We start from the raw sequence: 16084 nt of genomic DNA, 5'->3' as shown, positions 1-16084 counted from the left end.
AGAGCACTGAACAGTGTACAGTAGTTCCACTGCTGCTAGTCAAATAGCTGAGGAAACCAACATCTACAGCAACAGTAGCAGTTAACAGCAGCCAAATTCGAGCCCCGTCCCCATCGCCTCAACACCAACATTACAAATACATACAGCAGAATGCCAGCGTTTGAACGGGAATATAGGTATTTCAGTTCTTAGGGCTAGGGAGTTTCATTCCTTTTCCAGCTTGAGAATCCTATCCCGGTTGTCGGGTGTCAGGTACATCTTCCACCTCCTTTGCAGGTACGTACTATGTATGTATGGACCATACACATGTGCAACCAACCATCAACGAGATACATGTGCAACCACCCATCAAGGCGCCACACCCAAGGTCATTCCGCCATCCACATTTAGCACCTGGCCCGTCATCCACGACGACTCTTTCGAGGCGAGAAACAGAGCGACGCCGGCAATATCGTCAGCCACACCCAGGCGCGGCCACGGCGTCGCCTTCTTCATATGCTTGATGATATCTTGATTCTCGAAGTTCGCGCGGGCCATTCCGGTGGCGACGGCGCCGGGCGCAATGCAGTTGATGTTGATGGCATCCTTCGCGTGGTCGATGGCTCCAGCCCTAGTCAGGTGGTTGATAGACGCCTTGGTGGCCGAGTAAGCCACTTCGCCGGGAAAGGCGACGACGCCGGCGCACGACGAGATGTTGATGATGCGGCCGCGCGAGCCCCAGGCCGGGTCGTATTCTTGCTTCAAGAACTGCCGGATGGCCAGGCGGTTCGACGTCGCCGTGCCCAGCGTGTTGATCGACACCATCTTGTTCCACAGCTCCTCGTCTTCGTCGACGAAAAGCCGGAACGGCGCCCAGTAGCCCGCCGAGTTGACTACCAGGTCGATGCGGCCGAATTCCTGGGTCAAGGTCAGCCAAAGTGAAATTATATCGACCAAAATGAAATTCAATCAACCAAACGGGACTTTTTTCAGAGCCCAACTATCTCAACATGCGGAACGACCAAACACGATCACAGCAGGAAAAAAAAAACAGAAATGCACAATGGGAGTCTGACTACTCACCGAGACGCCGGCCAAAAAAGCCTCCTCGAGTTCTTTGGGATTCGAAATGTCCACCTTTCTGAACAAGGCTTTCCCGCCCCTCTGGATGATGAGCTCCGCCGTGGGAATGTTTAGGTCGGCTTCGAAGCCGGCCGGATTGGCCTCAGGTCTCAAGTCACAGCAGACCACGCCGGCTGCGCCGTCGGCGGCCACGGCCAGGGCAATTGCTCGACCCATGCCTGATGAGGCGCCGGTCACGAGGGCCACTTTACCAGGCAGTCGAGGCGCCATTGGGAGTGGGTGGTTTGGGAGTCGGTTTATTTTTTCTGTTGAGATTTCCTCTTCACTTTTCGCTTTTCGTTTTATTTTCTTCTTTTTTCTTGCGGGTAGAGCCTGCACAAAGAAAAGACCGCAGCTTAGAAAGAGATACCAACCAATCTGTAAAGTAAGTGGTTCGAATTGGCGATCGGAGAATAACGGTGACGCTAGCAGAGCAAGGACAAAGACAAGGACACGGGGAGATGTTAAAGATGGGTTAGATCAGATCCGATCACAATTTCATTTACGCCGTATATCTTTCGACGGGGGGAATGAATGGATCGAATTTGGTTTCGTGCATCTCTCTCTGGTCTTGGTCTTGGTTCTATTTCCACACTACAGGTAATAGGTCGGGCATGGCATGGCATGGCAGTTCCGTTCCCAATCATCATCATCACTACGGACCAAAGACTCAGTAGTAGTTCGCCGCGACTAGGACTGGCAGCTTTGAAGGATGAGATGCGCCGGTTGTGTCGACGGAGCGGAGCGGACAGATATATTGTTTGTGTATAAAGCATGTATGTATGTATGTACATATGTGTAAGCTTGAAGTTGCCGTCCTATGTAGCACTGCGGAGGCGTGGGGGTGGTGCGGCCTAACTTCAGCATTGCTTACTTATTAGTACTATACCCCGTGGATGGGCATGGATGCATCCATTGGATCCAAAGGACCTACATATGTACATTTGTACTCCGCACATACATCCCGCATCCTCTCACGGCCGAATTTCGTCAATGCAAATACTGGGGGCCGAGGCTGTAGGGTACGGAGTACTGTAGACTAGACTTGACTTGACTGAAGACTGTCGACTGTAGATCATACTGTAAAAGGCCATAGTCCGGCCACTGCAGACCTACCTACCCACAAAAATATTCTGGTGTCTGGTATCCCTCAACACTGCTTTGCTTTGCTTTGCTTTGCTTTGACTTCCGACCCCTGAACCAGGCACTTTTGTTGCGATTGCGACCCACTGCGACTGCGATTGTTCACTATTTGCCTTGCACAAGACGAGGACAAGAACGAGGGCTAAGGCCACAAGATAAGACAAACCATGGGTCGCCTCTACAACTGGGGCTGTGCCATGGTGGCCGGGTCGGGCAGCATCCTCTACGGATACGACGCCGCCATCATTGCATCCACGTGAGTTTACAATAGTTGGGAGGTCTCAGGCCAACCCATAACCCTAACCCATACCCTAACCCTTGACCCTGTGAATTGTGGATTGTGAATACTCCTTGTGGATTGTAGATTGTGAATGCTGCTTGTGCTTGTGCTTGCTTGCTGATACTTCATGGCTCTAGGTTCGCTCAATCCGGATTCATCGACTATTTCAAGCCAAGTGCGACTGTCATGGGGTACGTATATAGGATATAGCCTATGCCCAAGACCTAGTTCCTCACCAATGTGCTGAATCCTGATGGGATGGAAGTTTCCTATCCTTTCTTCGGGATGAGATGAGATGGGAGGTCTCGTTTCCGTTCCTACAAGGCCCCCATCCCAATACCTTCCCTAATTAGCCATTCTCAAGGGCTTAGGCTCCTATCCCTATTTCTATCCCTACCCACCTATAGCTGCTTGTCTCTCTGTTTCTGTGTCTGTGTCTGGTCTGTCTTTATGTCTATTTCTACCTCTGTTTTATGTCTATATCTATATCTATGTCTGTCATTTTACTGACCATCTCCCCAGGGCTATTGGCTCCAGCTACTTCGGAGGTGTCGTTCTCGGCCTGGTGCTCGTCAGCTTCGTCGCCCAACGGCTGGGCAGGAAACGATCGATCCAGCTCGGCGGCCTCATCGGACTGGTCGGCGCCATCATGCAGACGGCAGCGCAACATATAGCCGTCTTTTTCGTCGGCCGCGTCATCGCCGGCATGGCATCCGGCGTCATGCTGACCACGGTCAATGTCTACCAGTCCGAGATTGCGCCTCCGAGCGAACGTGGCGCCATGGTGGCATTTCAGCTCTTGGTGCTTTCGGCTGCCGGAGGACTGGCGTCGTGGGTTGGCTTCGCCTGCAGCTACTCGACCAATGCCGCTTTCTCATGGTAAGCTAGAGTTAGGAGTTGAGACGGAAGCCAAAACATGTCATTTGTCATGCATGTGCATGGCGGTGAAGGGTTTGGTGTCGCTGTCTCTGTTCATTTTGATCTCTGACCTTGACGTCTAGGCGCTTTCCCATCTCTCTTCAGATGCTGCCGGCCATTGCGCTGATTATCGGCTGTTTCTTCATTCCTTTCTCTCCTCGTTGGCGTAAGTGTTCCTTCCCCTTCTTTCTCTACCAACAAAGTCAATCAACCAGCTTCTTCTTGAAACAATGAGGCTGGCCATGACACTGGGCATGACACTTTCTTTTACATTATGAATGATTTGTTGGTCTGTAGTCCAAAACTGAGATTGAGACTAATCGTGTTTATCCATTTCCACTCAGTCATCTCACGAGACAGACACGCCGAAGCCCGCGTTGTCCTGAAACGCCTCCACGATGACCACCACGACCCCATGTTCTGGGAGAAGGAATACCTCCAGATTTCCGCCCAACTGGCCGAAGAGGCGAGGGAGCGAGCCAGTCAGTCTCAACTCCAGATCTTGACGGACAAGAAACAACTGCGCCGCATTCTGGTCGCTGTCGCGGCTTTGACCTGCCTCCAGACGAATGGCGCCCAAACCATCCAGGTGTATCAGGTTAGTCACCTCACCCCGGGCCCTAACACGAGCCTTCACAACCCCTATTCCATCACTACACAACGCTACATCTATGAGGGATCATGACTATGAGATTTTTACTGTCTACACCTATGAGAGATCATACTGCTAGATGTTCACTGTCTACGTTACGCTACGTTTACACAGGGCTAACTAACCGTTAACTTGGCCAGTCTGTGCTGTATGCGAACTTAGGCTTCTCCCATCAACAGACGCTGCTGATGGCCGGCGTGTTCCAAATCATCCTGACGGTGGGATGTCTGCTGGGCTTGTTGTTGGTCGATCGAGTGGGCCGCCGATGGCTCTTCCTCAGCAGTTTCGTCGTGCTGTCCGTCTGTGTCGCCATCTTTGCCGCCTGTACCGCCAAATACGAGGACACGGGTCTAACTAGTAAGTCGACCACATACAGTTCTCTTATCAGCGAGGGTGGAGGTGACAGTGGTACTACTGCTACTCCTGCTACTCCTGCTACTTATGCTACTTCTGCTACTGCTACTATCGCTACGACTAGTGGTAGTGGTAGTGGTAGTAGTGGTAGTGGTAGGGGTGGTAGTACTCAGTCAGTCTGCTAGGCGACCAGTCCTATCCCACCTGCATTTACAGTGACGATCACAAGTACAGACAAGTCCATACTGACAAAACTGGAAAACAGGTTTCGGCAAAGGCGGCGTCGCCATGATCATGATCTTCATCTTCTTCTTCGGATGCATCTCGGGCACACCATATGCATACGCGGCGGAAATCCTGCCCACCAAGATCCGCGCGCCGGGCTTCGCCATGGGCTTGTTCTGCTCCAACGCCATCACCATCATCTTCACCCAGACCGCGCCCATGGCTCTGGACAAGATCAGCTGGAAATTCAATTTCGTCTTTATCGGCTGCAATGCCGTCTTCTTTCCAATTGTGTTTTTCTTCTTTCCTGAGGTGAGTCATGTGCTTTGGTGGTACTGGGTTGAAATGTCCTCTGCTCTGATTGATAGGCTTATGTCCCTATGTCTCTTTGCTGGTGTTTCATGTTTTGATGTCTATATTTATATTTTCATGCTTGTCTTTATGTCTTGTCTTCACGTCTTTATATTTTTATATTTACATGTTTTCATATTTTCGTGTTTTTATATTTTCATGTTTTGTATCTGGTCTTGACGGCTTTATATTTTTATATTTATATGTTTTCATATCTTGTCTTTACATTTTCATGCTTGTCTTCATGTTTGATCTCTTATGTCAGCTATACTATATTCTACTTACTAACCTCGTCCCAACCCATCCAGACCAAAGGCTTGACCTTGGAAGAAGTCGACCGCGCCTTCGGAGTCAAGGTACAGATCCAGCTTGCCGACATTGGCGCCGACGCCGCCACGAAGGTGGATGAGGCCGGGGCCGAGGGTGTGGACCAGGCGGAGACAATCGAGTATATAAAGTCAGAGGCAGAGCCGGGGCTAGGCTCCAAGTCCAAGTCGTCCGAGGTGGTTTGATTGTAGTAGTGTTGAAGGGTATCTAGAGTGGCTGAAATGAGTGGCTGGTGCTGGTGCTGGTGCTGGTGCTGATGACGGTGCTGGTGCCTAGGCATGGAGAATGCAATACAATGCAATGTGTCACGGTTGACCCAAACCGTTACACCACGACGGTCACCAAAAAGGACGAAGTAACTAACTCACTCGTGAATTAGCTACTTGGTGTATATAACCGTCACACATTGCAATACAATGCAATGCAATACGATGCTGCGACTACTACTACTACTACTACTACTACTACTACTACTACTACTACTACTACTACTACTACTACTACTACTACTACTACTACTACTACTACACTTATCTATTATCTATACTTTTCGAGGCCGAGGGCTGCTCTACAGGTGGGTGGGTGGGCATCGCATCGTCAAATCTTCAAGTCTTATAGTCTTATAGTTTTATGGTTATTACTTATTACTGTAGTCCTAGTCCTAAGTCTTATGAGACATGTCACCGTCGACGGCAGTGGCAGTGATTGGTAAGAAAGGTCTCTTGTTCTCTGTTCTCTATGAACGATCAAAAGGGCCCCTGACTGGTCAGCCATAGCCACCTTTGATATTTGAACAGTACAGCCGGTCATGGACACCTTTGCTATTTGTCAACAGTACAATCCAGTCAGCCAATGCCACAGCATAGAAGACCGAGGACCGGTACCTCGGTCTCATATATGGATAGGTAACAGGTAATAGGCACCTAATAGGTGAATCAAAAATAGTCTAGAGGAGGTCGATAGTCGAGGCTGGGGAATGAGGAATATGTAAAACTTAGGCACATTCCCAGCCTTGTTCTTTAACCAGAAGGCTGGTTTGGGCATACTATACACTATATAGTCTCCGCATACCCCTTTGATAACCAACTTGGAACATTTCAACCTTTGACAGAATGCTCCCTCGTCCCTCGATTTCTGACAAGATTAAGATCAAGATCAATATCACGTTCCAGTTTCACCGATGTTGGGCTTGGGGCCAATATAGTACCTGTGGCGTTTGAGATAGTCAGTTTGGTACTCTGCCGAGCATGTAGGTACTATGATAGTAGGAAGGGAAGTACTGAGGGTAGTACGATGGTAGTGCTGGCGGTAGTGGCAGTGGTAGCGGTAGTGGTACTAGTACTAACAAAACGGGGACTCGGAGTTTCTGGGGTATGTGTGTACTGACCGTTTCGCCTGCATATACCACCACATCAAGGCAAATATGACAATGACTCCCGCCACAGCCACGGCATAGTTCATATTTGCCGCGGTGACCGGGTGGACGGGCGGGAAGAAAAGCACGGCGGAGATGAAGAGGACCCAGACGATGGCGATCACATTGATCGGCTTCTGCAGCCGGCCCAGCCGGAACGGACCGGGCGTGATGGGCCGTTCTTTGTGATAGTACATTCTGGCCGCGATCACCGCGATGTACGACAGGTCCATGGCCGGCGCGGTCACGCCGTAGATGCCGTTGATGGTCTGGGTGCTGCCCAGGGCGATCAGGTTGAGGATGCAGCAGAGAAAGACGACCGTCCAGACACTGTACAGGGGCGTCTGGGTGTATTTGTTCATTTTGCGGAAAGTGCTGTATCATTCACTCGTCAGTTTCTCATGTCTCATTTCGTATCTCTCATCCCGTCAAGTCGGGCCAGGTCAGGTCAGGTCAAGTCGGGTCGAGTCTGATCTGAGCTGATATGAGCTGAGCTGAACTAAGCCGATTCATGCGGTGCGTAGGCCAGGTCAGATCAGGGTCAGGATCAGAGTCAGACTCGACTCTACTCCTCTCACTTACCTCGATAATGGAAACATATCGTCCCGAGCAAGCGCAAAGAATGTCCGTGTGTCTGAAAGCATGGCGGTGATGCCGGTGAAGAACTGGACCAGCACAACCCAGAACCACATTCCAATCCCGCCCTTCCTGCCGGCAGCGTTGAAGAAGATCTGGGCGGCGGGATTGCCGAACGACGAACTCAGTGTGGCGGACACGTCGCCGGCACAGAATCCGAATGCGATGTTCAACATCACTCCGAACACCTAGCATGGCGTCACGTTAGCTTGAGCTCTGATCTAGAGACAAAATGCTGATAGTACTGTGCTGCACTGCACAAAATACTGATAGTACTGTACTGCACCGTACTGCACTGAAATAGTCCTATCTGTAGATTGTCGCCTCACTCACCCATGTCACCACCACGGCTTGGAAAATCGCCACGGGCCCACTGATGGCTGCGTTGTGCAGCTCCTCAGACAGATGGGCCGTCGCGTCGTAGTCTGTCATGGTCCAGGCGACGCTGAGGTAGCCGAGGAAAAACGAAAACCCTTTGCTGTCCCAGCCAGAGCCGTCGGTGATGTTGACGAACACGTCGCTGGCCGAGAGCTTGTTGGGCGTGAGCACGAGCAGGGCTATCGTAATGGCCACGGAGGCGATCACTATGATTGGAATGCACATGTGTCAGCTAACCCGAACCATCACAACGTACTAATTCGTCAACGTATTCATCAATGGGTGTGGTGTGGTGTGGTGTGGTGTGGTGTGGCATAGTGTAGTGTAGCCTGCCCGGTGTATGTATATACTGACAGTTGATGGGAGTGAAATATCGGATCATGGTGTTGAGTGTCCTGGAAGGGAACGAGCATGCTACCCCGGACAGAACACAGATACCGATGCTGACGGCCACAGTATGCTCAGCGGTTCTGGAGTCGGACAGGAAACTATGTTAGCATTGTCCAGGTCCAGGATCGATCTCTTTCAAACAGATCCTGCCAGGTCAGAGGTCAGGCTGCATCTGCGTCTTGTCTTACGGAACGTATGTTTGAGTGCCGTCTTCCTGGACGGATCCCATTGCGGCCATGGCAAGCATCTATGGATGGGTGCAGGAGTCAATGTTAGCGGGTTGATATTGGATACTGGACTAGTGGACAAGGCATGAATGAATGAAAGGACATTGAAGGAAAGCATAGGTGCAGGTGCAGGGCCTGTACATACCATTTGTCCCACCCCATAGCAGACACTCGCTAATCAATTCAATTCTCAGTCAGTTCTGGCCAACCATGATGACTGTAGGATTTTAAGCCTACCAGCACCGGCCGTCCTGGTCATGTCGTGTCAGCATCTCGACTCGGGATATTGATATTTTGAGGACGTGGAGGACTTACTGGCCGAGTAGATTGGACCAGCCGATGACCCAGGCGGCAACAGGTACATGTTTCTCGGGGAAGACATGCTTGGACACAAAGTACATGCCTCCAGACGTGGGATAGGCACTGACCAGCTCGGCGACTTCAAGTCATACAGTGTTAGTGTCTTGATCAACATGAAACTTCCACCAGCCGGGTTGCAACGCCCCGTGGCCAAGACAAATGGGAGGATGGGAATGGGCATTGGGATTGTGTCACGACTTACTTGACAGTGCAATACACAGAGCAAAGAAAGAGCCCGAGAACCAACACCAGACAGCCGCTGCAGGGCCACCGGCCGCCAAGGGTGTCGACCATGTCGCACCGACTGTTGAACAACTCGGTCTCAGCTTTTGATAGACCATACCAAAGGGATGTTCACCAGAGTAAGTACAGAAGGAACGAACCTGAGCCGAGAACACCCATGATCTGGATGGCGTAGGAGAGCGTGGAGAAGCGTGTGAATTCGCGACGGAATTCCTAAGGATTCGATTCAACCATGTTAGGTGACAGCGGTGAAAAGAAAAGAAAAAGGCCTGCTCGTTCGACCGGTCACAGTAATAGTCTGCTTACCTGCGCATATCCGGCCTGGGCCAGTACAGCATCATCGGCATCGACGTCGTGCATTTGACCTTCTTCTGTTTGATCCAACGCCACCAGGTGCGCCGGCAGCTGACTCTTCATGGCGATCTCGTCGCGTCCGGAAGCGGTTGACATTGTTTTCGATTTCTCCACTTGACCCAGGGAAGATGTATAAGCTCGTCTTCGTCTTCGCAATCATGAGGGGGGAGTCTATGCGTCTATAGACAAGACGATGTATGCGGCAAGGAAGAAGCAATCTTTAGCACGCTTAGGAACCACGGATCCCGTATCGGATGCACTTGGATTTATAGCTGACTCGAGAAGCCTAAGCCCAAGAAGCCCCCTTATCTGCGTGAGTGACCGTAGCCATCCTTCTTATCACTGTCGCCCTCGCCCTCGCTCAGCATGAAGAGCGACTGAGGCAGCGTCGATTTCGAAGATGAACAGTAATGGCGCAAAGAGATCTGACAGTAAGCTCCATCGAGGTCAAGCCTTATCTCAGCGCAATTCGAGTTCGAATAGTGGCGCTTGCGGCGGTTCGCGCGCGGGCGCTTCTGTTTTGGGGGGAATGGTGGACCCCCCGACCAATCACATAGAGCCTGGTCCCTGGACCATCGAGGCAGAACAAGTGAGGCGTCGGCCATGATACAAAAGCCTGGTCATGCTGCCTTGTTGGCTGTAGCCATCGCCATAGCCATGGCCATGGATTCCCTGTTGCACGAGGGTTTGTCCTGGCTGCTACCGAACCTGGGGCTGGTGGTGATTGCCCTGGGCCTCATCACCGCAGCCGCCATCCCTCGAGTACTCACACCAAAGGCGGCGACGGCGACGGCGACGGCGACAGAGACAGTGAACCCTCCCCACGAGAATAAGAACGAGAGCGAGAGTGAGATTCACCCTTTGCTAGACTTTGATGTCGCCACGAGACCGCCACATCCGTACCGGCCATGGAGATCTGGGAAATTCGCCATGACCATGGGGGTGTCGAAAGTCAAGCCGGAGGAGTGGCTCGACCTCGACAACAAGTACTGGCAGGAGCAGGAGTTACGGCGACAACTATTGGTTGAAAGCCGGCCCGAGGTCATGCAGCTTCTGCACGGGTCTGAGGCGGCTTGCATTGAAGTTCTCGACACGGTGGTCGACTATCTCACCCGGCGATATCCCAGCCTGTTCTACCGTCCCGAGGGCAAGGATGGTTACATCTACAACGGCCTGACGAACTTGAGCTTCAAAATCACAGCCCCATACGAACTTCACCCCCTCGAGATTGCTGCTCAGCTGGTCATGGAGGATTTGAATCTGTTGGTGCAAGGATTTGGTCCAGAACCCGACCAGTATTATCTGTGAGGCTCCCTCTCCCTCTCCAGGACAACCCTACCCCTACCCCTCTATCTTGGCCCTGACGCTGATGTGCTACGTATTGCAGCTCGGCAAGTTTCAGCATGGCGCCGGCCGGGTGGTATCTGAAAGAACGGATTGGGTGGCCACTATGGAAGATCCATGGTCCCGTCCCGCTCTGGGAAGAAAAGCTGCGGTTGTCAGTGGAGAGGTGAGCAATGCCATGTCATGCTTGAGTACCTGAGTGGCTCCTATTACTATTAGTAGGGAAAGACAAGACCGGAGTTCTGACATGACATAAACCACCCTAGATTCTTCCTCCGTATGAAGCCGGGCGACATCGTGATGAGGCAGAACTTCTTCCTGCAAACCAACAATGCCATGTTCCAGCAGGAGCCCTTTGCAAATTCGATGCTCAGCGCTCCGAAAATCGAGGACATTCGCATCCGTCACGAGCGACAAACCCTACGACGTCTGCCCAAGACTGGCGCCGTCCTGTTTACGGTGCGCACCTATCTCACGCCGGTGGTCGATCTACAGGACGAGCCCGACAGCATTCGAGAGTTTCTGGGGGCTGTCAATGCATTGCCGGAAAGTATGGCTAAATACAAGGGCCGGGATGTATGGGGAGAAGTGGTGGAAAGCTGGTGCAAAAAGCAGCTGGAACATACAGATACAGATAGTGCGTAGAATACTGAGTGACCTTGGGCTTGGGCTTCTTCGCCTGCCCACCACTTTTCTTCCGGCGCTTTCATGGGCACGGTCTACGATACTGTAGCTTGCTGCCATGTTCCCAAACCGATCAGAATCCAAAGAACTCAAAGAATCCATAGAAAATAGAAAAGAGAAAAAAGTGGCGGCTAAGGTATGCTGCTGCCAGCCAGGAGCAACCTGAAGGTAGGGTGCAATTCATGCCATGGAAGGGACGACTGGAGTTAATAGGCCCCACGAAGCTCATTTGTGCAAAGTGTTATCTTGAATTTTCTCTATCCTGATTCTGATTTCCTTAATGTAAAGACCACCGTCCAGTCCGGACCGGTCCAAGTTACGCCTATGGCAAGCTACCATCCATTTTCAGCACGAATCGGAACCTGGCCTCACCATTTCTCTGTCTTTCCACAACCTCGGCGCACTGGCTCATCGGATGAACGGTGATCCAGCTCCGGATGGATTTTGCCTTGACCAATTCCAGCATCTCCAGCACGTCGTCTTTGCTGCCGGTATTCGACCCTCTCAGGGCTGAATTAGTTCCGACCATGAGTGTTGGAGGTAGGGGTGGAAGATCCGACTCGGGAATCCCGACATAGACCAGCGAGCCTCCGACGTCCAGAAGGGCCAGGTATTCCTTCAACGGCATGTCCTTTGCAAAAGACGTGCAAAGAATCAAGTCGAGGCTCCTGGTGTGTGCCTCTTCCCAGCCCGGCTCGGATGTCACCACAAACGACGTGGCACCCAATTTGGTCGCATCGTCCTTTTTGCGCGGACTGTGCGAGATCGCCGTCACAGCAGCACCCATGGCACTGGCGAACAAGACCGCATAGTGACCCAATCCTCCGATCCCGACTACGCCGACCCGCGACCCAGGGCCGATCTTGTTCGCTTTCAAGGGAGAAAAGACAGTCAAGCCGGCGCAGAAGAGAGGGGCCACTTCCGCCGGCGGGATCTCCGCTGGGACGGGGAACACAAATCTGGACAAGACAACATCAGTAACGACCGGAGGGCTAGTGGGAGTGGCGGCATCAAGGACGGAACGTTGACGTTGGCATTGGCATTGGCTTCGACTTACCTCTCGTTGATACGGGCGAAGTTGGAATAGCCGCCCCAGGACCTCGACCCGTCTTTGTACTTGAAGTTGTATGTTTCCACCAGATCAGGCTGTGGCACCGGCACGTCAGTGTCGAGTGCCATAGGTCAAGTAAAGTTCTTGCAAAAGAGACTCAGACTCACACAGTACTGCTCCAAGCCTCTCTGGCAGGACGAGCAGTCACCGCAGCTCCAGGCATTGGGGCCGACGCCAACTGTATCTCCAACCTTGACCGACTTTACTTTATCTCCCACCCGCACCGCTTCGCCTACAATCTCGTGACCGACGACCGAAGGATACATGGTTCCGCCCTGACACCGGAATGGATTAGTCGCGTTGCCTCAGACATCAGCCCTGAGGTCCAGGTCTTGTTCTCCTACCCAGCCGCCACTCAATGTATGCAGATCTGAGCCGCAAACACCACAGAACTGGACTTTGATGTCGACATCGTACTCTTCGAATGGCTTGGGCTCGAATTCGATCTGCCGAGAGGTCAGGATTGCATTTCTTCAGCAAGGGGACGTCTTCTAGGACCGTGGCATATCACATCTCACCTTCCCGAGATTCTGCCAATCGCTCGCCGACTTCGAGCCGTAGCCGGTGAAATGCTTGGGAACCGCCATCTTCCAACCCAGCCTTGTTGACCCAAATTTGAGTTGGTTTGTACCGACGTTATTGCAATGATCGATAGGGCACCAATGCCTAATTACTCCTTCTGGGGTTGAGTGTTTTGATATTGCATGTGCAGCAAGTACTTTTCCCTCTGGACGGGACTTCCACAGAACCGAATATGTCCCACCAGCCTTGCGCGCGCGAACCGCGCGACCCGCCCAACACCAACACCAACACCAACCGCCAAATTGACGATAAGAGAAGTGGGCTTGAGCTTGGAACATGGCTAGCCGCCAGATGACATGTGACTCTTGAATGAGATAGGATGATCCATTAGCTATTACCTATTAGCCATAGCTGATTGAATTGCTGTAGTGAAGTTTAGGGCTTGGAAATGATCAGACTACTTGACTTGAATTGTATCACTACCATAAGCATTATAATCCCCACGGTTGGATTCTTCGTGTTCTGTTCTAGATCGAGTCTCCCCTGAACTGAGCTGAACTGAGAAGAATACTGTGACTGTTCCTATATTCGTCTGGATTTGCAATCGAATCGAATCGGTCACGTCGACTCTCTCGCCATGTCGCGCCACCCGCTGAGCTCTCTGACCGAGAAAGAGATTCTTCTGTGCTCGGGACTCATATGTGGGGGCTATGGCGACGATAAGAGGCTCCGGTTCAAGGGCATCACCTTACACGAACCCAGCAAGGAGGAGATGAAGATGTTCGAGACGACCCAGACTGTTCCTCCGCGTCGGGCCTGGGTGAATTACTACATCAAGGGCACCGGCTTCTTCTACGAGACGGTGGTCAACCTCACCAAGCGTCAGGTGGAATCCAACCAACGCGTGCCGGCGGGATTCCACGGTCCATGCGACGACGCCGAGATCCTCGAGGCCGAAAGAATCACGCTGGCCGATCCCCGAGTGCAGGCGGAGATCAAGAAATTACAACTTCCGCCGGGGGCAACGGTGGTTTGCGACCCGTGGATCTGGTAGGTCGAGTTGAGTTAATCAACAGGCAAGAATTCCTGAATTATAAGTTTTTGTGCTGACACTCCATCAAGGGGAGCGGACGGGGTGGCAGACGATGTTCGACAGTACCAATGCTACATGTACCTCCGGGCTCCCGAGCACAGCCACGAGCCCGACAGCAACCACTATGCCCACCCGCTGTCCTTCTCGCCGGTGTTTGACACGGTGACGATGACGGTGACGCGGATCGAGTACCTTCCGACCGGGGCGGGGTTTGAGACCAAGCCGACACCGACCGAACCGCAGCGACTGACCGCGGCGAACGAGTATATCCCCGAGCTGAACGCGCCGCTGCGGACGGATCTGAAGCCCCTGGTGGTGCAGCAGCCGGAGGGGGCGTCGTTCACGGTGTCGGACGACGTGATTCGCTGGCAGAAGTGGGAGTTCCGGCTCAGCTTCAACTACCGGGAAGGCATGGTGCTGCACAAGGTCAGCTACGACGGTCGGGCGTTGTTCTACCGCGTGTCGCTGAGCGACATGTCCGTGCCGTATGGGGATCCCCGGCCGCCGTTCCACAAGAAGCAAGCCTTTGATCTGGGCGACACGGGCGCCGGGCTGATGGCCAACGATCTCAAGCTGGGCTGTGACTGCCTGGGCGCGATTGCGTACCAGGACGGCCTGATCGCCGACGACGAGGGCCGGCCGCTGTGGAAGCGAAACGCCGTGTGCATCCACGAGCAGGATGCCGGCTTATTGTGGAAACACACCAACTACCGCACCAACCGCGCCGCCCTGGTGCGCAAGCGCGAGCTGGTGCTTCAGTCCATCATCACCGTGTCCAACTACGAGTACATTCTCGCCTTTGTCTTCGACCAGGCCGGCGAGATGACCTACGAGGTCCGCGCCACCGGCATTCTGTCCACCCAGCCCATCGACCCGGGCGTCCACGTCCCCTGGGGCACCGTGGTGCATGACGGCGTTCTGGCCGCCTACCACCAGCATATCCTGTCTCTCCGCATCGACCCGGAATTGGACGGAGACAGCAAGAACTCGCTCGTCTACGAAGAGACCAAGCCGCTTCCAAGAGACCCGAAATCGAACCCGCATGGCAATGGCTACATCGCCTACCGCCGGCCCGTGTTGACTTCGGGAGGCTACGATCTCGAATCGTCCATGAACCGCGTCTACATGATCGAGAGCTCCAAGGTGAACCCGGTCAACCTGAAAAAGACGGCCTACAAGATCCGCGTCCCGCCAATGCAGCCGCTGCTCGCTGACGAGGACAGTTTCCACTACAAGAGGGCCGAGTAAGTCGTTCTTTTGCTTCTTTTCTTTTTCTCTGCCTTCTTTACTTTTCCTTCTTTTCCTTCTCCCTCTTTTCTAGACTACACCGACCCCTGCTAATTGAATGATGTTGGACCAGCTTCGCCGACCATTCCATCTATGTGACCAAATACCGCGACCACGAACTCTTCGCCGGCGGCCAATACACCAACCAGAATCGACAGACCACCGGCGTACGGAAATGGGCTGCTCGACAAGATTCCGTGGTTGATGAAGACCTGGTGGTTTGGGTGCAGTTCGGCCTGCAACACGTTCCGCGTTGCGAAGATTTTCCTGTAATGTAAGTTCAGTTATACGGTTCCGCGTCGACCTCTACCTACGACTGGTATTAGAACTGATACTGACCAACTCCAACTACTCAATCGCAGGCCTGCCGAGATCATCCGAGTGTCCTTGAAACCAGACAACTTCTTCACCAAGAATCCTGCCATCGACGTACCACCATCCACGTATGTTCTGTTCGAGCCGTCACTCATTCCCTTCCTCCAATACCAGCCCTGTTCAAGCGCCGTCGCTCATTCCCTCCCTTCCTCCAATACCAGCCCTGCCTCTAGGTTGGACATTTCATTTCATTTCACTTTACTTTCGTCAATCTGTACTGACCTTGAGCAGGCAAGCCAGCAATCGGTCCACGTTGATTGAAACCTCAAAGACCGCGAATGAAAGCTGCGATGGGCCACGGCTGTAAACCCCAAA

At 52.7% G+C, this 16084-nt stretch overlaps 7 protein-coding genes across 7 annotated transcripts; 4 read left to right on the top strand and 3 right to left on the bottom strand.

The window, feature by feature from the left end:
- Positions 1-348: 348 nt before the first annotated feature.
- On the bottom strand, positions 349-1332 carry A1O3_04731 (uncharacterized protein; the record flags this gene model as incomplete). Its single annotated transcript, XM_007734859.1, has 2 exons — positions 349-897; positions 1063-1332. 2 exons carry the CDS (start codon positions 1330-1332, stop codon positions 349-351), a joined length of 819 nt encoding a protein of 272 aa, XP_007733049.1.
- Positions 1333-2411: 1079 nt separating this feature from the next.
- On the top strand, positions 2412-3407 carry A1O3_04730 (uncharacterized protein; the record flags this gene model as incomplete). Its single annotated transcript, XM_007734858.1, has 3 exons — positions 2412-2500; positions 2662-2715; positions 3047-3407. The coding sequence occupies 3 exons, from the start codon at positions 2412-2414 to the stop codon at positions 3405-3407; spliced, it is 504 nt and encodes a 167-aa protein (XP_007733048.1).
- A 450-nt stretch (positions 3408-3857) lies between these two features.
- Positions 3858-5536, top strand: A1O3_04729 (uncharacterized protein; the record flags this gene model as incomplete). Its single annotated transcript, XM_007734857.1, has 4 exons — positions 3858-4040; positions 4235-4451; positions 4714-4985; positions 5333-5536. 4 exons carry the CDS (start codon positions 3858-3860, stop codon positions 5534-5536), a joined length of 876 nt encoding a protein of 291 aa, XP_007733047.1.
- Positions 5537-6692: 1156 nt separating this feature from the next.
- Positions 6693-9449, bottom strand: A1O3_04728 (uncharacterized protein; the record flags this gene model as incomplete). The annotated part of the gene is made up of 11 exons (XM_007734856.1): positions 6693-7140; positions 7348-7589; positions 7735-7985; positions 8134-8249; positions 8358-8416; positions 8542-8570; positions 8634-8647; positions 8712-8835; positions 8959-9060; positions 9140-9212; positions 9306-9449. 11 exons carry the CDS (start codon positions 9447-9449, stop codon positions 6693-6695), a joined length of 1602 nt encoding a protein of 533 aa, XP_007733046.1.
- A 561-nt stretch (positions 9450-10010) lies between these two features.
- On the top strand, positions 10011-11342 carry A1O3_04727 (uncharacterized protein; the record flags this gene model as incomplete). The annotated part of the gene is made up of 3 exons (XM_007734855.1): positions 10011-10657; positions 10741-10863; positions 10964-11342. 3 exons carry the CDS (start codon positions 10011-10013, stop codon positions 11340-11342), a joined length of 1149 nt encoding a protein of 382 aa, XP_007733045.1.
- A 361-nt stretch (positions 11343-11703) lies between these two features.
- Positions 11704-13079, bottom strand: A1O3_04726 (uncharacterized protein; the record flags this gene model as incomplete). The annotated part of the gene is made up of 5 exons (XM_007734854.1): positions 11704-12340; positions 12439-12527; positions 12600-12767; positions 12837-12938; positions 13011-13079. The coding sequence occupies 5 exons, from the start codon at positions 13077-13079 to the stop codon at positions 11704-11706; spliced, it is 1065 nt and encodes a 354-aa protein (XP_007733044.1).
- A 572-nt stretch (positions 13080-13651) lies between these two features.
- On the top strand, positions 13652-16076 carry A1O3_04725 (primary-amine oxidase; the record flags this gene model as incomplete). The annotated part of the gene is made up of 5 exons (XM_007734853.1): positions 13652-14064; positions 14137-15351; positions 15468-15668; positions 15757-15837; positions 16001-16076. 5 exons carry the CDS (start codon positions 13652-13654, stop codon positions 16074-16076), a joined length of 1986 nt encoding a protein of 661 aa, XP_007733043.1.
- Positions 16077-16084: the final 8 nt, after the last annotated feature.

This window comes from Capronia epimyces (assembly GCF_000585565.1).
Source record: "Capronia epimyces CBS 606.96 chromosome Unknown aczIQ-supercont1.4, whole genome shotgun sequence".
NCBI lineage: Eukaryota > Fungi > Ascomycota > Eurotiomycetes > Chaetothyriales > Herpotrichiellaceae > Capronia > Capronia epimyces.
The sequence above is the reverse complement of the archived record's forward strand: the minus strand, read 5'-3'. Positions and strand labels throughout refer to the sequence as shown.